Genomic DNA, 22499 nt, shown 5'->3' on the forward strand with positions numbered 1-22499 from the left:
TTAACAATTTCTATGAATAAAAATATAGATAGTATGTAGATGAGAGAGAAAACGCATAAAAAGAAAACGCATTGGAGAAATAAAGGACATACGAAAAGAATAGATTGTATCTTGAATGCCTCTCGCAAAGCTGATTCGGCGCGGATGAGCCGAGGAGGCCTCGCGGCTTTCCATCGGAGATACCTGATAAGGATATTCGCGCAGGGTGGCGGTAAGAGAAGCGGCGTGTCCTTTCCGATTGCAGCTCATCGGAAATCGGATCTTTATCGTGGATTGCAGCGCGAAGTATCGGCGGCCGTGGCGTTTCGTCGATGAGCGGTGCACGCCGATAAGATCTTCGGTTAAGTGATTTTTCGTCTCGAGACGGAGAAATCCTACCGAATCGCCGAGTTCGCGGTCGGAATTCGTTCCGATCGAGATACCGATCGACAGGCTCGCGATGGGACGGGAAGCAAAGGCGTGTGCGGGACAGGACTCGCATCGATCTGGTTGTCGGGCGACCGGCGCGCGGAAAACGATTGCGAGATCTCGCCCTTATCTCGCTATTTATCGGTCGATTTGCGATAATGTTAATGCGACGGTTTTCGACCCACTGTGTTAGTACGTCTCTCACGGGAGATCGGATTCCATCATTAGTTTTGCGGGACTCGAGAACGAGCCCCAACGAGGATCCACAGTTTGGGTAATTGCCAGGATTACACGTCACCGATACCATTTCGTTTTCCTTGCTAGATCGTCTTTCGTCGAATGCGATCTCCGACAGTCAGTGTAGTATCGTTAGAGATGCGAGGTCGAGAATTATTCTCGGAATATTCCAGGAATATTCTTCTCGGGGAATATTGTCAGGAAGTTTTGAAAGATGTTCGTTCCAAACATTTTAGATATCTCTGTCGTTCCATAGAAATGTTTGCGACGTGAATTCTCCTCTCAATAGGATATATTTAAATTGGTAAAATATACTAACAAGTTTGATTCTCTCTCAGCGGTTTCGTATTATAGTATAATTTTTTGCGAGTGTCTTATTCATTACATTTATAATACTCGTATTATTTTTTCAAATTTCACGTATGAATGTATGAATTTTTAACAGATTTCTAAACTGAATAAATCGATACTGAGTTTCTAAAGAGAACTCATTCATATCTAAAAAAAAGAAAAATCGTTCGAGTATTTCGAGAATAATTTTGTTCTTGAACATCCCACTATCCTCGTCGAAAAAAAAAAAAAACGAGTCCATTGCCCTTAATAGCGTTGGGAAAACACTTTTGGAGCGTGCGCGCGCGCGTCGACGAAGCGGACCGCGACGATTACCTGGGATTTCGAAACGGGCTTTCACACCGCCCTGTCGAAGATAGAGAGATTATAGAAGCGCGCGGCGACCGAGAGAGCTGAAAGAGGAAGAGAGAGAGGGAGAGCGGATAATGTTTAGGGATCAAATCCCCCGAAAGCTATAATAAATTAGCGTCCCGTGGTGGTAGAGAAGGTACTATCGACCCGGCTCGCCGTGGTCGAGGGATATCTAGGCATCGTGGAACACGTAACTATCGAGCGAGAGGCTCTCGTAACAGTGTATGCGCGACGATCGAGATACCGTGCGAAGCATGGAATTACCAGTGGAACCGATAACAGCGAATTAAATCTCGGGGTATTATAACGGCGAGTTACCGGGAGTAACTTCCCCTTTTACGGCCGGAACCGGCGAGGACAAAAGATAAAAGTGAAGTCTTAAGCAGCGGATTTTTATACGACTGCCTCGCAGGTCTATGGGTTCATCGTGGCGCTTCTTATCGAGGTTTCCCTTTTTCTCATAGATAACGAAACATACCATCCCCGAGTGGTATAAGAAAAGCCAGACCTCCGTTTTATTTAAAAGAACACAATTTAATGTAACCGAGAGTTATTACCGAGACACTTTTAGCGAAGATATCAATCTTATGAATTAAGAATTAGCAGATATTAAATGAACCATCACTTATAATGAACACCGCCACGTTATAAATTATGCATAATAAATATGAATTTTATTTTTATGCAGTGTTTTCTTTTTTACTTTTTACAGGAGTATAATATCTGAATTTATGGAAATAGTACTTACATGAAAAAGAACGATTTTGCTGAAATATTCAAAAATTTAGCTAGATATAAATCTGAAAATAATTTTTTATTTTATAAAAATATAAAATAATAAATTAATTTCATTCCAACAATCAGTTTGAGTTTTACATAATTTTCAGAGTCTAACAAAATTATTTTCCGTATCTAGCTAAATTTTTACACGAAAAGAGCTATTTTATCATTATTTATTTGAAGTATTTAAAAATTTAGTTAGATGCAGATCTGAAAATAATTTCATTCTACAATCAAAATAATTATGTAGGAAACTCAAGCATGATGAAATAATACTGCAATTGCTATTTTGATATTCTAACAATCAGCTTAAGTTATTAACCTCCATATATAATTGTTTTGATAGTTTATTAAAATTATTTTTCTCTATCTAAATTAAATTTTTAAATGCTTCAGCAAAACCGTTTTTTTTTTTGATAATGTGATTAAGAAACTATATAATCGCATCCCTCTATTATTATAATAACGTGTAAGTTATATATGAATTCATTGAATATACATAACCTGAGTGGCATTAATAATCGCATAATTCATCAATCACAACCGCATAGTGCACGGCCGCGGTGAATAATTAATTAAATCGATCTCGTTACGACGAATGAGGTCATTCAACTTTTAGTCACATTAAAATAAAAGAATGGCATATCCTCCGAAAGGGACAAAACGAGAGCGCTCGATCACGAGATCGGTGAAAGAGAATATTATGCCCACAGACGTATATTTTGATCACTACTAACTTGCAAAATACTTCAAATACATAGCTTCCAAAAGTATATATACTGAATTCATATTCATGTATTGTGTGTACATTGTTAGGAGGATATTAATACATGTATAGACTACATACGTTTGATGCGTCGAACCTACAATATATTGTTACATCGGCCAATAGCAATACATTGGATATATCGTGTGACGTTTAGGTTACGAACATAGTAAATAGTATTTGGAGACATTTTTTGGATAAATAAAGGAATTAGCGGTCTATCGTATTATAGTATAGAGGTCTGGTCGTGCTTCTTACAACCAGCCGGCTTTGAATTTTTTTTTTTTTTTATTGGATCGGCGACGTGCGAAAGGCAGATTTAAGGTGGGTCCATTCGATGCGGCGGGGTGCGACCATGGGGCGACGAAATTATACGGTACTCGGGCCGATCCTTCGCGTAATACCACGTTATTATGTCGAGATTATTATTATAGACTGCCTATTAGCCGCTTAATCCGATCGAACGCTTTGTAACGCGCTCTCTAGGCCGCGTTGCCGCTTAATGCGACGATCTGAGTCGCATGCGATACATATATATAGGGTGTTTGGTAATTGGCCGTACACAACTGCGAAACCGAGTCTCTCGTTTCGCAAATAGACTAACAATAAGCCGATCTGTGCGGAGATAACTTTTCTCATATAAACAGTTGTGCATTTCGATAATTCTCAGCTCAAGTTGTTGCGCGCCCGAAGCTTGTTAATAACCGTACTTGTAACTACGTGCACCATTTGTTTTAAACGCTAAATAACTGAAGTTATATAATATATTAATGATTAACGGTAGTGGAATTACAATTTACGTGTTGTCCATCGGTACTAATTGTTACACGGGAAGAATAGTTTTGCTGATGTATCGGAAATTTATTTAAATACAAATCTAAAAATAATTTTATTGGACCATCACAGAAGTTATGTAACTGCTAAGCAATCGTGATAAGAAGCGTTGATGCTGCAAAAGGTTTTACTCTACATTGAAAAAAATGTAAATCTTAATACACAATTATTTGAACAGTATTAAGTAAATATTTACTCAATAAAAAAATGATAGTTAAATCAAATTAATGGTCCTTGTATCAAATAAATATGTTTAGTAAATATTTACTTAGAACAAATATTTATTCAAACAAATATTTATTAAAATTTAATATTTCTTCAGTGTAGTTTAAGCGTTCTACATTCTATAATTTTGTTATATATTTTTTATCATATACTGCTTTTCTTCCAAAAATGTACGCTGTTATTTTTATATAGATCTATTTTTTTTTTTATATTATATTAGAGCTTTTATATTATATCTAGGCTTCACAAGATTGCCATGCTGGTGCTTCGTCTATTGATGTGCACACACATCTTTCTCTATTTCATTTATATACTTATATCTTCTTCTTGTTCAAATTGCACTTCAGTAAAATTATTATTATAGTTATTTTGACAGTCCAAGTAAAATGATTTTTAAATCTGTAGTTAGAGCTAAATTTTTAGATACTTCAACAAAACCCTTTTTGTTCGTGTATGCTCGAGAGATTAGCCATCAAAAAAATGTACAGCGATTGCTAATTATGGCGATACAGCACACCTTATTAGCATTGCATTATTAGCATATTGTATTGTTAGTATTCCTATGTATTGTTAGTTTTCCTATGTATTGCCTATTGCGCACAATATTGCCGAGTACTGTTAATGTATTGCTATGTACTGATATGTATTGCCAGCATATTGCTAATACTGCTACTGCTAGCATTGCCTATTTTATTACTAAACTGCCACAATATATGTCTAAAGAAATGTATACTGATTGCCATAATGGTTGGCCTCTCGTGTATGCTTGTTCTTTTGACGACGAATAATGAAATTATATAATTCGAACCAGATATAATTAAAAATGCATTATAACACGAATTTTTGCAAATCGATTTATTTATACTAAAAAATTTGTTTTCACTTTCATTGTGTCGCTATTTATTAAGCACCCTGTATATAATACAATACTTACGGCACACCGCGCACGTAACATCGGTTGTTCGACAATTCGATTTCGCTTAGCGATCATCAGTCGAATTCATCGCGATCGAATGCGCATGTTTCTAACCGGAATGGCACAGTTCTTTTTAATATGAAATCAAACGTAGCATCTGAAAGTGGTCATTGCAGATTTAAATAATTGCATTCTGCATTCAACGTGCAACAAAGAACGTTAATTCCCGCAGTTTCGGTGAGAAGTGACCCGTTATTAATTCGAACTAAATTAAATTGTGTTCTTTATGCAAAAGTCGACGCTTCGTGTAAAAGAGAATTATGGAGATAAGACAAGAAAAACCGATTTGAATTCAGTTAGACACAGAAAGACGGTTCAGAAAGACGCAAAGGGATTAACTTCAATTGAGGATATAATCTAGCAATTTCTTTTCCAGTGGAAATATTAATTAATAGAATAAAAGATACATTGAGAACGTAATATCGAAGAAACTGTTAACTTATAAGTTCAATTTATGTCTTAAGACATGGATAAAGGTTTGTTTGGCGTCACGGAATATTTAATGACATTCACGTCACAGCGTGTAGCTGGGACAGGACGATACCTGAGGAATGTTTCCTCTTCGAAGACGTTTATCATTCTCTATTGATCGCGCCATACTCGATAATAATTTCCGTTCTTTTTTGTTGCGATCAAAATTATGTCCCTGTTTCCCGGCATTTGAATAAGTATTTCCCTCGAGCGTAATTGAAACTTTGTTTTTTATTCATTTGATTGTCGCACTTTATTGGATAATAACTTGAATTGCGTGTCGCATTTTATTGATGCCTTCGGGACATTCGTGCGAGGTGTGTTAATCAGCAACAATCTGTCAGTACTTATGATTATTATCACCGACACGCCGGTGTCTATCGATTACGTTACAATTCAAGCAAATGCATTCGTACTTCATAAACATACATCCATACATCCGTAGCATACATTGTGATACGTTTGTAGTTGATAAACGCAATTGCGAAATTAATCCTTTACGAGTGAAGTCTATTGTAACTCCGCATATATCCCCAAGTCGTCTTCAAATCTTTTGAATATTTACATTGAGGAAAAAATGTATCAAGTTTTAGTAAATATTATATTTATTTTAATGGTAATTAAATATTAACTTAATATTTACTTATCGTAAATAAAATATTTACTAATTACTAAATAAAGAAAAGAGTGAAATCAAATTAATAAACAGCATAATTGAAGAAGAATCAATTCGGTTTCGGACAGTTGTGACGTGTCCCTTGTTAATATTATAATTTTTTCATAATCAATATTAATTAATGGGAATAATTGTGTCCTATTTAAATAAAGTAAGAAATGTATATCTAAATAAGTGTAATAAAATAATTAAAAACCTTACGTTTTTATATAAATCTGAGATAAAATGCTATCGCGATTTAATATTCTTTATCAGGGATTAAGTTGGCAATAAAGTAAAGTACCAGCTACATATTTGAACAATCGTATTTTTTTTTGTTGCAAAAATGAAGCGAGTAGCGAAGATACGATTATGATTTACTTGCAAAAGTCACGGGAACGACTTTGCGACGAATATGCAAGTCGCGGGAACCTCGAAACACGAGTAAAAGGCAAAAATATGAGCGGCGTAAGAAATACGGAGCCGAGTGGTGAGCGATGTTCGTCTCAAGGAACATAAAGTTACAGGAAGCATAGAGTGCGAATAAAAGGGACGAAAATATGCCGGGAAATCCGAGACGATTTACCGAGAACTGACTTGGGTGCGGTTTTTCGCCGGCTTGAGAAACTATCGTTTCGCGTCGTCTGGAGAGCGTGAGCGAACCGAGGTATTGTAACCGTTAGAAATCGTCGTGATGATTTACGTTCTTGCGAGTCGAACAGGAATATTTTGTAACTCGTGCAAAGATGCACAGGGATGCAGAATAGGGATATACTGTAGATATTTGCAGTGAAAAAACATTTTATTCAAAAAATGTCTAAATCTTAATAATACTTCTTTGGATAGTGCTAACTAAATAAATATTTATTCAATAAAAAATGATAGTTAAACCAAATTAATGGTTTTTGTATCTAATAAATCTATTTAGTAAATATTTACTTAAACTTTTCAAGCCAGTACTTATTAAAATTTAGTATTTTTTTTAAATTTATTATGTGGATGTAATAATTTAGAAATATATATCTATTCTCTAAAATCCTTGGAGTAGAATCTAATTCTAAAGAATGAAATCTCGCTCTTAGAAATTGACAATTGAGCCACTCTTTTTCTACACTGGCTCAATTGTTACTCCTCGCCGTTCCACTAAAGATTTTAAAAAGTGATACTGATTATATTAAATATTAATGAATATTAACTTGGTAAAATTAATATTTTATTTTTGAACAGATAGGTGCGCATTATTAGGTATGTGCGCATGCATATTAATTTAATAATGCATGATACGATTAACCGTAAGATTTATGGAACGATATCGATGAGCATTTATATTTATGATATATAATACTCGTATATTATGATTAGTTTGGAGAGATATGTCGTGAAAGAGTTCAATAAAAAGACTCTCACATATATTACTGCTATATGCATGGTTTATTCTTTTATACGATTATAACTTTTACATATAATAAATCTATAGTATCTAACGACTAAGCTCTTTGACAGTCTCCGAGATTTACGATAAGGTATAATCGTATTCGTTTCCGTTGGACTAGCATCAGTGCCGATCCAAAAGTTGACATAGTATTACAAAAGAAAAATTGCCCCTTCCAACCACTTTGTAAAATCGATCATACCATCTGGTCCGACAATGTAAGTACTATTCTCATGCAAAGTGACTCACGACGTCGCAATTTCAAGAGAGAGATCCGCTATGCCATCGTTACTATCGGCTGCCGGTGAGCTCGTCTTCGCTTTTCGTCCTTTCTTCCGTTCTTGCCGCTTCTCCTTTCTTCGTTTCTTGCGCCTCTACTCGACGACGTCGAGGGATTTGGCGCCGCGCCGCTTTCCGTAAGTAGGCGGGATGATGGTACAGGTCGAAGACCGTTGCCATCCGAACGGGAATGTCCGTTGTCGATATGCCGTGGCTCATTGCTTCGTCTCAACAGCCCGTATATTATCATCCTCATGTACATTTATACGGCTATGCGCGGCAGAGAACGACGCTACATCTAATCTCGCGACGATCAGTGCTAGTCAGTGCTTTAAGAAGCAAAGATCGAGCTACTCGCTGCGAGGCGAGGCATTCGCAAGACAAAACTCATATACTCATAACTTCATACGTCCATCGCGAATCCGAAACGTGCAAATTTTCCCTGACTTTCAATAATATTTCAAAATTTTTTGTATTTTTCTCCTGATTTGGAAATCGTTAAATATCTTTTATGAGATCAATTTAATATAGCGATGTGAATTGCTATTAATGTTACTGACGCTGCTCATTTCTCCGCGTAATATACACCGGCCGAGGAAATACTAAATACTGTCAGGGGATAAATTTAATTCCGAGACGTCTATATAAATAAGATTGCCACGATTGCCACAAAACTGGAAATCCGGGAGAGTAAAGGAAGTTGAAAATGGTCAGGGAAATCAGGGAAAGGTCAGGGATCTTTTGTAAAATTTTTCTAGAAAATTAAAATTCTTTAAAGGAGTTTAATATATCACTTTATTAGCTTAACAATTAAAAATGCAAGCAGTGTAAGCAACATTAATAACAAATTACATCGTTATATTAAATTGATCTCGCAAAAAATATTTAACGATTGAATGATTTCCAAATCAGGACAAAAATACAAAAAATTGTAAAATATTATTATTTAACATATTAAACATTCCAGACAATTATTCTTCATAAAACGGAGTGTTAATCCTGAAGCGAATGAGGCAATTTCTTAGTCAAACACGTTCAGCAACCGCCCAGAATTTTTTACGTATTCATCCGTCAAGATCTTTTCTTCTTTTCCTTTTGCGAGAGACATCGAATACCCGTGCGTCTTGCGGTTGCGTCCGGCCGGATTTGAGCGCGCCGTGTCTTCTGAGATTATTCGTTTGGGTTTTCCTGTGGTTAACCGAGAACAACAATGCAAGCGTGACGTGGCGGGCACGCAGAGTCAAGCCGATCCGCTTCGATACGGTCCACCGCGTAACTTCAATTTTCGTGGGTCACGCCGGATGCCTTTCGGGAGACACACGAGAGAATTACTCAGGGATGCCTATTACGGACGAGCCATAGTCTGTCGCCCCTATCAGGGACAGATAGCGCGAGCATTATTCCTGAAATAGGTTTCGGCGACGTACAGCGTGGGCGTACTGTTGTGTGCACCTGAACGGCGCGCGACGATAGAAACGGAGAACGCCATCCCTGCGATTTACGAGCGCCGGGCTCGTACGGCGATTCAAAGCAGCGGCCGGGTCCTAACGGGGCTTGCAAATTTGCATCTTGTCGGGATAGAGCGAGCGGTACAATGATGGGCCCCTTGAGCGACTTGAAACCTACGTTTATATCGTCCAAGGGAGGTAGCGATCGTCCAGCCGCAATTCTCGTCTTTCCTTCGTGAATCGTGCGAAACGAACGAGTTGGGAATATTCGCGGGAATGAATTTTCATCGTATCTCGATCGTTTTTTTAATCGAATCTTTCGAATTTTCATTTCTACCCTTTTCTGAAATTTAATACCCGCGTTATTGCGTTCGCGACGCTTCGTCATATATCCATTTTATATCCCGTACTTGTAAAGCTGAGTTGTATTATGAAATAATTTATCTACGGAAAGAACGGTTTTGCTTGAAGTTGGAAGTTATTTAAAAATTCCGCTCGATACAGATCTAGCCGAAAATATTATTATTTTCAGATCCATATCTGGCTGAATTTTTAAAACTTTCAGCAAAATCATTCTTTCTTTATAAACACTGACAAAAAACCCACTAAATTCTAATATTTATTTAAATTTTAAATAATGTCAATTCTAAATATTTGCTGACAGTAAATAAATATTTAATAAAAAAATGATTGTTAGATCGAACTAATGGTTTTTAATTGTTAAATCAAATAAATATATTTTTATATTTAGTAAATATTTAGTTGGTACTCTCTATTCAAACAAAAATGATTTATTAAAAAACTCTTAGAATGTTTTTATTGCAAAATTCGACAATATCTGCTTCGGCGTTTTGTAACTGTTGTAACATACTGTAATTGATCACGTTAAATAATTCCCAGATATCATAAAAATTTTCTCAGAACCTTTCACGCGACATACGACTCGGATTAAAAAAGTCCGACTAGAGAATCTTCTTTAAATAGCCACTTGTGTATGTAGTGTGTAGGAAAAATGCCGAAAGTTCGCTCATCTCCCCGAGCAATTTTGACTGAGTTATGATGTTGTAAAGTTTGCGGCTTATCATTCATAAATTTACGAGTGAGCGCATCGGAGTGCAACGGGGGACAACAAGCGTAAAGTAGGACGCGCTTGGTTTTTTACGCGAATAATGTATCTGTTTCATATTTTCTCCATATCTACCATCGTGCACTTCATCCGTATTTGTTCCGTTTACGTGAAACGACTGATCGGAGCAACTTTCTCGTACACAATAACGTTTGAAAAACAATAGAATTAGCAACTTGGTTAAATTTTCCCGTTATTTACAACTCGTGGAAATATATATATCTCTCTCGTAATCTCGCGCATCTACATCGCTAAACGAGATGTTAACTTTTTCTTTTTTATCAGTAGAACATTCCTGAGTAATTGCTTTTTCGTAAATGGCCATTATCGCTTTTGTTTTCTCTCGTGAATCGATGGTTCGTATCAATTCCGTGAAAATTGAGAATTCTCTTCCGTGTATAAAACATCTCGTCGTTACTTGATAAAAATATCGGAGGGGACTATTGTTTCTTGGCACGCACACGGAAATATATAAATAAAACGTCAAGATCTATGCGTGGGAAGAGGTATCTGCAATCGCAAATCAGAAGCCGGTAGCGGCAACGCTTTAATCTATTCGAGACAATATGCACAGAGCCTTACCTCTATATACGTAATCCGGCGAGCGTAGTTTAGCTATTTATAGGAAGGAAAAAATGGCCCGTGTCGATATATCGATTCACGCCGACCTCCTCGTCTTGAGCTCCTCTTCGTTGTATATCTCGTTGTATATCTCGTCGTCTCACCCGACGAGTACTTTTAGTCGCTTCATCGGCCGCGTGCTGTCGCTGAATTTCAATATAACGGAGAATGTTATCTGGTATGTAGGCAAAGAAATTTATTTCTATCGTGCACCAGACTTCTCCGCGTGCTGCCCTTCGAGAACGCGTCACTCTTGATCTTCACGTGATCGAGTTCGTTCGGATGTTTCTTCGCGATCTGAATGCGATTTGCACAATAAAAGCCATTTCTTCTCTCTTCATTCGATCTCGTCGTTCACGGAACAACCGAATACTGAAATCAAATAAAATCAATGATAAAACGAACAGCATAAAAAATTTAAAAAAAAAATACGAATGTAAAATGTTTCGAGAAATTTTATACAGTTGGAAAATTTGTGCTGAATTCAACATTTCACGTGTCCCAAATGGTCTATCCAAATTTTTGTGTTAATTTTACGTAAGCTGAATATATTTGGGAGTAATGCAAATATTATATATAAATTTAACAGACAAAAATGTAACAATTTTTAAGCAAATTGTAGAAGCACATTTTTTCAGTAAACTTAATATGTTAAACATTTATATGTTAGATATTAACGCAGTTAAGTAAACTTAACATTTATAATATATTAAATTGACACATTTTATTCACTTATGTTAGTTTACGTTTTAAAATACGTAATTTTTATGTCATTTATTTACTCATAAATTGTATTATTTTAACATTAAAAAATGTTGAATATTCATTTAACAGAAAAATTTTAACAAGAACCTTTTAACACAAATACAAAAATATTTTTTTACTCTGTAGATTTTTCTTACTTTATATTATAACATTCCATCTCTGCGATAAACATGTTATTTGTCAATTGCAACAACGAGATTCTTTAAGTGAAATTCTGTTGTTTTTTTTCCCCCTAGCACGATGCATATCACGAAGGTGAGAAACAGACATTTAACACGCGGCTCATTCAACTTCACGATAGACGGTGAGCCGCGTAATTAAAATAAAAAATGTCGCGTGACGCGATACAGAGAAGTTTCAACTCGGTAACTGCCGTCGCGTTGGAGCTTTTTTTTTTTTTTAATTCACGATGAGGCGAAAAATGTGTCTCGCCGCTACGTTATCTCGGTACAAGGGGACACTTTGTTAGCGTTAACTACCACCGCTACTTTTTCGCGGAACTCGAGAGATGGATAATTAAAATGAAAATTTTATAGCGAGCGTCCTTTTTAATACGTCTCTAGCGAACATTCTAAAAGAATATATACTCAAACTTGTAATTCGCATAGAAATAGAAATTTACGTTTTAATAGAAATTTCTGCTTTAATTCGTTCTCCCCAGTGCAGCCCATTCGTTGGAAGATACTGCATAGTTTGCTTTCTCTCTTTCTCTCTCTCTCTCTCTCTCTCTCTCCCCCCCCCCGTATCGTAACGCTCGTGCTGTGTGACGTGAGAAAATTCGAGAAAGCTTTTCCGGTATGTCGAATCCCTTTTACATGGAATCTCTTTCTCGGAAGTCGGCATTACAGAACATACCTTGCTGCATAGTCATGCCCTATCAGCACTTCGTACTCCATGGTTCTATGTGCATCACAATACACAGAATGTTGTATAGTGAAAATTAGTATTCCATGTTATTACTGCTTTAAAGGGCTATTTCTGATGAATTAACGAGCGCCCGATAATTGAACTTATAACCAACTTCATTAACATTGGTTAATTCCAATTGTAATTTACCTGATTGTTTGTCTGGAGTTGGAAGGCTCACAATTCCCATACACAGCTTCAGGAAAACTAATTACAGTAGGAAGTCCTAATATGAAAATATGAGTGACTGAGTTATATATGCAATTAAAGTTAGCTAATGATATTTTATACTTTCATGCGCGCGTTTTATTACCCTAGAATTGTATGAGTCTATTGATTTCTTTTTTTAATTTTAAAAGACATTTTTTAATCATTTCCGATTCGTTTTAATTAGTGCACACGTTAATTTTTGGCATCCTTAATACATACATTCGGTCATTCATGTCCTGGCTTAATTTTCATCACTTTTACAAGTATATATAAATTATTAAACAATTTTTACTTATATTTTGACATCTTTAGAAAGTATTTGTGCAGTTATATATTTATAACAAATTGTAGATAAATTGTTGTAACTAAATATAGTTAACGAAATGAGAAAAATGCACTGTTTCGTATAAAAATGTAAAACTCTGAAACAAAAATGTTTGACTATATTTAGTTAGAACAATTTATCAACAATTTATGTAAAAATTGTTTAATAATTTATATATACTTGTAAAAGTGATGAAAATTAAGCCAGAACACGAATGTCCGAACGTGTGTATTAAGGGTGCAAAAATTAACGTGTGTAGTATAAGGGTTAAAACGAATCAGAAATAATTGAAAAATTTCTTTTAATAATCATTTTGGAGTCATTTTCATATCATAACTTGTTGTTCTGCTTGGGCAGATTCGAATATAGTAGTATAAATGAACGATCGACACGGCATTCACATCCACTATCTGATATGTAAGATAAATCATAGAATAAGGCGATAGAAATATGATAACAGTTAATTAATGCACGGCTTAGCGATGCGAAAACATCGCGACCGTTTTTTTTTGAAAATGTTAACGATTATGATTATCGTACGACGCGCGTGATGACGTCACGGAGTCTATGGCGCGTCACAGCGCGTCAGTTAGTTGAGTGACTCGGCACTGCCTGGCACTGTTCAGCACGCGCCGGTACGTATTTGATGTGTTCCGCGTAGTTCCGTGTTTCGTGCGTACTTTTTCCGTTCAGGACGAGCCTCGTGTGAGAAATGAGTGTCGTAAGATTGTCAGGAACATAAAATCTAGCGATAAATGATTGTGGAGCAATCGCGTGCGAATCTATTCTTGTTAATCGCGAACCGTTGGCTCGCTCGAAGCATCGGAAGTGAAGTTGCCGCGATCTTACTGGTTCCTGACTTCCTGTAGTGTATTATTAGGAGTGTCGAAGGATTATCATGGAGCATAAATTAGTACGTGAGACCGCCAAACGATCCGTATTTCACGATATCAATCCTGCAACCCTGTGTGGCGTTACTCTGATCGGGCCGTTGGTGCGTCGAACCTTCTAGAATCAGAGTGAAGTTGCTGCGATCTTCCGAGCGTCTTGAACATGTCTTTAGTGCATCGGGAGTGTTGAATCTGGCAGTGAGTAATTGTCGTAGCATAAATTAACATAAATTTGTACGTGCGACGGTCAAACGCAATTTGAATCCGCCCTGTTGCGTCGCGTCGCGTCGGTTGCAGTTGGCGCGTCGAAGGTCAAAGGTTTCGATCATCGGCGTAAAGTTGTTGTCGTCTTTCGAATTTCGTAAAAACGTATCTCGGATTCGGACGCGTCGGGAGTGCCGGGGATTCAACAATAAGCGGTCGTCGCGAAGCGTAAATCAGTGTGCACGTTAACATTTTTTCGGACATTTGCGATTTTCAAACAGTTATGTCGGACATATGTGGTTCGTCGAAGATTCGAGCATCGGTATGAAGTGAGCGTCGCTTGCTTGATTTTAAATTTATAATATTATTTAAAATGATCTTTCTTTAATACGATCGGAAAAAAATTAATCTGTTATTAGTACTTCTTTTTTTAATCTTTTAGAAAGTAATAAAATAAGACACACACACACACACACATAATTTTAATAAAGAAAACAAGATTTAAATTTATTACACTTTCTATGGTGATTTAATTTCATTTTCATAATGAATTCGAATAATTTCGCTTTTCTCGGAACGCAAATATGTTGAAATGTAACAAGAATAATATTATAATTAGTATACATACACTATGTATGTAGACTTTCGATTAAAATGAGAAGGTAAACTTTATGCTTTACCAAAAGAAAGAGCATTAGAGCCAATAATAGCGATAATAACTCAATTTGGAAATTGCAAATGTAAGAGAGAAATTCGGCGTGAAATTCGTCTTATAAAAAACGTTAGATTCATCGAATATTTAAATACAATACGATAACAGTGATAATCGGTGAAGCGCGCGACCTTAGTTTTGTTTACCGGCGCCTAGTGTGACGTTGCACACACAAGGTCGGCGGTTACCGCTCATTTGTACGGAGATTTTCGAGCGAACAGGTAGCTGTTACGCATCACTTCTCTGTAACGCGATCACGTCGAATACTTGTAAGTGCCAAACTTCGTCAACGTATCGAAGTTGCTTCACATTGAAACATATTGGAGATAATGCACGAAATGTGAATTCGAGTGTCTTAAATAGATGAAAGCGCATGATTAACGTTGCGAGTACCGTGCGAGGTGTTGTGCGATTGTCGCACTCCGGTAATTATTTCGGTCGTGTTCAGTCGTAATTAATTAACCGCGTTTCGGGAATGTTGTGTGCACGTGTGCAACGAAGCAACCTGAGAGGAGGAGGAGAGGCCTGGGATGGCGTCGGGCGACGGCGAAGCAACCGTGTGGTGAGTAATAATTTATCATGTATTATTTTATTTGTTAATTATTAATAATTACTTTACACATGCAGCAATTATCTGTTGCTGTATTAATTATTTGAGAATTAATTTGAATATATTTGTACATTTTGCAGTTTGATGTATGCAACACTTCGCTGCTGCGCATCGTATCGGTGAGTCAAATTATTATCTATTAATCAAAGAGGCGATGAATCTACAAGAATATTGGTGAATATAAAATAAATATATATATATATAAATGTATCAAGTTGAGAAAATAAGAATATTATGGGTAAATGTATAATATTTTGTAAATCCGCCGCTTTATAATAAATGAATTATGACAAACAATATTAATATTTTACGTTGGCATGTATATATATTGCACAGTTTTCCATTGATTTATCGTTCATAAATAAAATAATGATTTAAATTATTATTTCTGAGTGTTGTAAATTCAGCAAAAAAATGAACAACGATTTTTACAAAAGCAAAGGGAAGATCGTTGGCAAATCTAGTAGACATTATCATTACATTACATTTTTTATTAAGCACTCTATACATAGGTCAGATTTTCAGTAGTTATGAACGAAGATGTAATATATATTATTATTTGAGCAATTTTTATAAAATTTTTATATATTGCAATTGATTAAATTTAATTGTTTAAGTAAATTTTGAAAAGTAAAAAATATAAAGAGAAATATAAAAATTAAAAAAAGTGTAACAAGCAGATAAATAATATTTCTAAAATGCAAATTTTGTTTAAGCTTTATTATACGGTATTCATATTTTCTCAAACTCGCAGTAAAATAGTTATGTATTGCAAAATAAAAAGAAATTACGATATTAATAATTATAGATACGTTATTTTAAAATGTGAAATTGAGCTGAGCAATAAAAACTAATTATATCAGTTCACTTATGAAATCCTATAATAAGTAACATATCGATATACATGTTATGTGATACATTTAGGTAGGGATTTGAATTCTACGCTATACCATTGACTAACTTTAATTGCTTATAGCTCGAAGATTATTATATTCTCGATATTTCCCGGGATATTACTGATCCTAATTAATTTACAGTGTACGCTGTTAAAATACCATATGAAAGCGTTAAGATTAAATGAATTAACGTGATGTCGCTTGCGTAATCAATCGATGTTTAACGTCTTGTGAAATTCCAATCGAATCGTAATCACGGCGATTTTACGCGCAGTATTTCAATTTCATCGGTCAGTCCCATTCATCCCGCACGATATAGGGACGCTATCTCTTATCTGTACACGTGCGACTATTTCGGTAATATGTCTTTCGCGCAATCTCATGCTGTGCCACTTCGGGGGTAAAAGGGAGCCGAGAGAATCGGAGAATGCCGGATTCCACGGCGGCGTGACCCGCCGCGCGCGAACGAGAAGGAAGGTCGAAGGTTCGCGACCGGCACGGCAGGAAATTGGTTTCGTTTGTGAAATTCTTCGAGCGGAAAGTACCTCGCTCACCCTTCGTCATCTTTCTCACACTCGCCAGACTATGGGGGTTGCCCTCACCGGCCGCCCGGATCGAAACTTGTCGCGATCGGATGGCGAGAGAGTTTACAACGGAGGTATTACTCGCGCGCATCTTACCCCGTCCATCTATTCACCGATCGACTGGCAGTTATATAACAGGCAAACTATCTTTAACAATCCTTGAAGAAGATTGTCCTTTTCAATCGACTCTTTTGCCGCTGATAAGGATAACGCCTGCGAATGAAATCGTAACAAAGTGTATGGCGTAGCCGCGATTTAAATCTCAGACGGAGAGAAACGGAAATAAAATTCACTGCTTCGCGTGACAGGAAATCAATTTCCGATTTTCCTAACTACCGAAGGAAGATTTATATTTCTGCAGTAAATTGATTAGAAATTAATATTGAATGTATCATGAGTGAGAGAGAGAGAGAGAGAAAAATGTCGTATTCGATTAAGGTATTCTTTGTGCCTAATAATATTTTCTGTGCACTGAGAGAAAGGATTTTTAATTTAACAAGCCATCAGTATATCTTTAACAAGTGGTATGTGACAACAAATTTGGTTTGTTGTGATTGCTAGTCTGCTAGATACACCAACCAATTACTAGTGACAGAAGCAAACTATATAGAATCTAATCTACCTTTTGGATAGACTTTAGGCTCGTTTACATAGGAATCGTAGATAATCGTGGAGTCTTTAAGAAACTGATCAATCACAGTTAAATATAGGGAAAATATTTGACTAGAATCGGCTATGACTTCTACATATGTACATATATGAGCTTTTCATTTGCAAGCGATTACTTGTTATATTGACTAAGAACTACTTTGCAATAGCAACTAATCGATCGTTTTTTAAACAAATTTCACGTTTTTCCTTGATTTATTTCTACAACAAAATCACATTTCTCTCAGTGTGAATTTATATAATTTCCAATCCATTCATTGAATTTCTGACAAGCGTTCGATAATGAGGGGTCGCAGGAATGTGACGCGTTTAGCGATTTAGCGAGGATTAGTGATTTTTTTTTTCGCGAATGGTTAATTAGCAAAAACGATCGAACCGCGCTGATTGCGCGGGACAGAATTATTCGTTAACGAAGCGACGCTCGCGGATTACGGCGTTGAATAATTCGGAGGGTTTTTAGGAAGAACCACGCGAAGAGAGCTGACGAGGTTCTCTTCTCGCTCGCGTGAAACTTTTGTAATTTGCGTCGCGACGCCAAGCGGAACGACGAGCCCATAATCAGGCGAGCGCGATTAATTTCGATAATCTTTCCGATTCCGCGCGAACTTTCTGCGAGGATCAACACATTCTTTTCCCTTATTATTATTATTAATTAACGCGAATGGTGGAATGTTGCGTTTCGTCGTAACCGTAAATATTCGCACGCGACCGTAAAACGTGTCACACGACGCGATCCAACAAATCTTCGGGTTAGCGCTCGCTCACTCATTCATATCGCATTCGCGATCGTGTTACAGCAGTTATACGATACTATTTACTGGTAATACCTCGTAATAACGTACCGTGCCTCTCGACAAGATAAGCGAGAGAGAATTCGTTACTGACGAATCACATGTGCCAGAGCATAAGGCACTGTACTCGGTCCATTATGCGCTTTGGAATAATAAGCCACTAAGCGCGCGCATGAACGTGCGTTAAGCCAAGCCAACGTATTGTAACTCGAGCAAGCGTTTACGTATACACACAATTCAACACCGCGATGAAATAGCGAGTGTTCACTGCGAATGCAAATGTCGATACGCGTTTATTCACGCGCCACCGGAAACATCGTAAAAAACACACGGTAACGTTTGCAGATTGTTTCCCCTTTACTCGGCTCATTCTCTTTTATCAGTAATAAACTCTGCAACGCGCAGCTGTCTGAGCTGCACAAGTCGGTAGAAACTCCCGGAATGATTAAAGACTTTGCGTTCGAGCGCGAGGATGCGCCGCGGGATTAACGTCGATTTAAAAGATTTTGCACGCCGATGGCATTAATTTAGTTAAAATATCGATCCGGGAGACTTGACGCTGTTCGTTTCTGCCACGCTTCGACGCTCGGGACCGAAGTGTTTAGCATAATAAATCGGGGAAGCCGGATCGTCCTCGTGCACCAGCTCAATGATCAGCTTCCGGTTTTGCAGGGCGATTTGTCGTTTACGCTCGATGATCGAATTCGCTTCATTACCGAGCCACGAGCGCGTATCGTTATGCTCTGCCAACTCTCGTCGTGGAGATTTGTCTAATGAATCGCTGGACCAATCATTCGTTACGCGGATGATTCAATTGTAACTGTTAGTTAATTAACCTTTAAATAAGTGGGCTGACCGCAATACCCCAGGTAGTTTTCTTTAAAACTATTCTAAAACTTATTCTAAAAATATAAAAAATGAAAGATAGATAATGAAATAACTTTCGAAAATGTGTCAAATAAAAGAAAATTAAAATTATCACCCAGATCACGCAGAAGTCTTAAGGTTTATTATTTTTGCGTTTTTCCCTTATAGCACAAAGTTGCACAAAAGTTGCAGCAATATTGCAGAGATTTTGTAGCGATATTGCCGCAAATTCTGTACTGTATGTCTGTACTTTATTCTATCTCTTGACAGTACACTGAAGGAAAAAATTGGCTGCAGCAGTCAATTTGAAAATGCTATGCCATATTTATCATCTAATTTGCTATAGCAGTCAATCTTTTTTTTTTTTTTAGTATATCTTAAATGTATAACATAATACAATATACTAGTAAAAATGCAATCATAAGATTGAAATTTGTTGCGGTGTTTTGTGCATCCTATTAACTTCTATATCTTTAAACTATATAAAGATTAAAGAAAATTGTGGGATTAAATATTTAATGGAAGTTTTAATAGAGTATAATTTTTCATTTATAGGGAATATACAGAAAAAATATGTCTTCCCCAAATTATCACAAGGCCGATTGCTCTCGTAATTTATTCGTTGCTGCATTGAGTAACTTACGTTCATTAACAATATATATTCTGTCTTATTCTCCATGAGACGACTTTCAGCGCTTTTTGACGAAGAGACATATATAGATAGTCATTACTCTTGTTTTTCCTTGCTGGATCGCAATCAGTTTATGCCGTGTCGTCACCCACGCCACGCACACGGCGTTCTCGATCGACACGCTCGTCGCGTATTTATCCAGAAAGCCTTGTAGAGCCATACTTGCCAATATCCGTGAAGAAAGAGCAATTTTGGGGAATCTTTCAGACGCACGTGGGAAAAAAAAAAGGAAGGAGCAGACGCGCGATGGAAGTCAACGAACTGGGGGAGGAATCCCTTCTCGGGGCCTCTTCCTTCCTCGCGTGGGTCCCATGTTGCGCGACGTATTATCGACGATCGCACGTAGGCGCGCAACGACCGATTATCGTGTTTCCTCCTGGTCGACCGGCCGGAAAACCAGCCTGGGAATGATTCTACTTAGAATGAATTACGGGACGAATCGTTATGGTAATGGCCGGCTTCGACGTCGCCGTGGTCACGGCGAGCCATTACGTTAATTACACGCGACGTTGTTATTGCCGCGACTTCTCTCATCTCGCGCCCGCGTGAAATTCGTCGTCTCTCCTCCGTTTATCCCTCGTCGTTCCCCGAATGAGAAGAGCACCGTGAGATTGCGATGACGATTTGCAGATGTCGATCTCCACGACAAGAATTGTATGCCTGGTTTTAAGAAATTTATGCTTCGGTTTTAATCTTAGTCTTAGAATTTGTTGTCCTAACTTTATCTTTAGGACTTGAAAGATAGGAATTTTATCGAGACTAAGATTACGTTTGAGACTGAGGATAAACGATCTTATGCCTTTTTTTTGTTGCCAATTTTTAAGACTAACTAACATTAAGACCGAAGCATGAATTTCTTAAAACCAGACAATACTCTCCTATCGGACGGTTTAATTCCCGTGTCAGTTGTCTGTTTAGAGAATGATTCGATCGCTACCGCAATCAACGCGTCAATTAACTTTAACAAATAATAGCCCGTATGTAAATAATAGTTGTGTCTGTTAAAGTAAGGGCGTGATATCCTCGGTTTTAAATAGATATATATATATTCTCACATTACTTATTAAGTTAATAATAATAAATGCCACGTTATTTGAACCAATGGTGTTACAATGGTGTCATATTATTTACATACATATCGCGTATTGGGCAATTATTAAAATCTTATCCACGGAAATGTTTTATTCTGATATTTACATATTTTAATATTCCAAGTATCTCAAGTATGCTGTCACTACGTACCTAATAATCGCAAGTCTTGAGATGTATGTACGTATTATATATAACGAAATAGAAATGAAATGTTTAAAAGAAATATCTGAGTTACAAGAACATTGTATAAGCTAGTTAGTTAGTTAATTAGCTTTCTTCTCTCTGCAAAATCCTGTTATAATGATATGTTTTATCTTCAAAGTTATGAACAAATAACTTAAGCCAAAAGTTACACGTCAACTAAAAAAAATGTGATTGTCGAAATATTACTATGAATGAGTTAGGTAAAGATTAGAAACAAAAATAAATTTTAGTTTCTTTCTCTTTTCATTTTTCCTTTTTTTATTATTCTATCAATCAGATAATTGTTAAAATTAATTATTAACTTTACAAAAAAAAAATCATCAAAATGTCGCAACTTAAAAAGAGTGATTTTTTTAAGAGTGATACAAAGACGACAAAAATGATGTTCGATCTATAAGAATATTTTTTTGCCTATAATTGTAATTAGTCAATAATTTTCTATCAAGTGAAAAAATGAAATTTTTTTAATTATCACTTTGAAATAAGAGAACAATATGCATACGTAAATTATGAAATAAAAGATAATTCAAACATATTAAATAAATGCTACTGATTAACATTCAATGGTAACAAGAATGAGAGAGAGAGAGAGAGAGAGAGAGAGGGAGAGAGGGAGGGAGAGAGGGAGAGGGGACGTGGCACATATCCACATTGTAGATTAAAGGATAATTCGTAACGTGCTATAATATAAGCAGTCATAATCGGCCGGAGTGTCGCGTCTGCCGCATATCAAGACATTAAAATGAAACGTTTATCTGTGTTATCCGCGCGATTACTCCCTCGGGAAGGGACAGCGCGACGCGGTTTCGCATTCCGTCAAAATTCTGGATTATTTAACACCGCGCTCCGGTCTCCGAGCGACCACTTCCGGAAAATTAACCGCGGGGCCGAGACCGGTCCTCGTTACATTAAAGTATGAAAGCTGAGCCGTTTATAAGGGATCTCCGCTTTATATACGCGCTCCGCAGTACCGACATTCTTTACGCTTTCATGTTTTCTCGGTGCACTGACCTTAACATCGTTGTCGTCGTCGTCGTCGCCGTCGTTGTTGTCGTCGTCGTCGTTGTTGTCGTCATTGTCGTCGTCGTCCCTGGTGCACACCACTGTTACAGGTACACACTGC

General features: G+C 36.9%; 1 protein-coding gene across 17 annotated transcripts in view; it reads left to right on the plus strand.

The window, feature by feature from the left end:
• Window positions 1-22499, plus strand: part of LOC108754157 (collagen alpha chain CG42342) — a 171205-nt gene that overhangs the window by 46506 nt on the left and 102200 nt on the right. The window contains exons 1-2 of one of the 17 annotated variants that reach the window (XM_018496266.1): window positions 15473-15534; window positions 15663-15701. The exons of the other annotated variants lie outside the window; for them this stretch is intronic. Coding sequence (XP_018351768.1) covers window positions 15671-15701 — 31 coding nt within the window. The 5' untranslated portion in view covers window positions 15473-15534; window positions 15663-15670. Of the gene's footprint in view, window positions 1-15472; window positions 15535-15662; window positions 15702-22499 lie in introns of those variants that run through there. 17 annotated transcript variants of the gene reach the window in all.

This window comes from Trachymyrmex septentrionalis, unplaced genomic scaffold (genome assembly GCF_001594115.1).
Source record: "Trachymyrmex septentrionalis isolate Tsep2-gDNA-1 unplaced genomic scaffold, Tsep1.0 scaffold77, whole genome shotgun sequence".
NCBI classification, from domain to species: Eukaryota; Metazoa; Arthropoda; class Insecta; order Hymenoptera; family Formicidae; genus Trachymyrmex; species Trachymyrmex septentrionalis.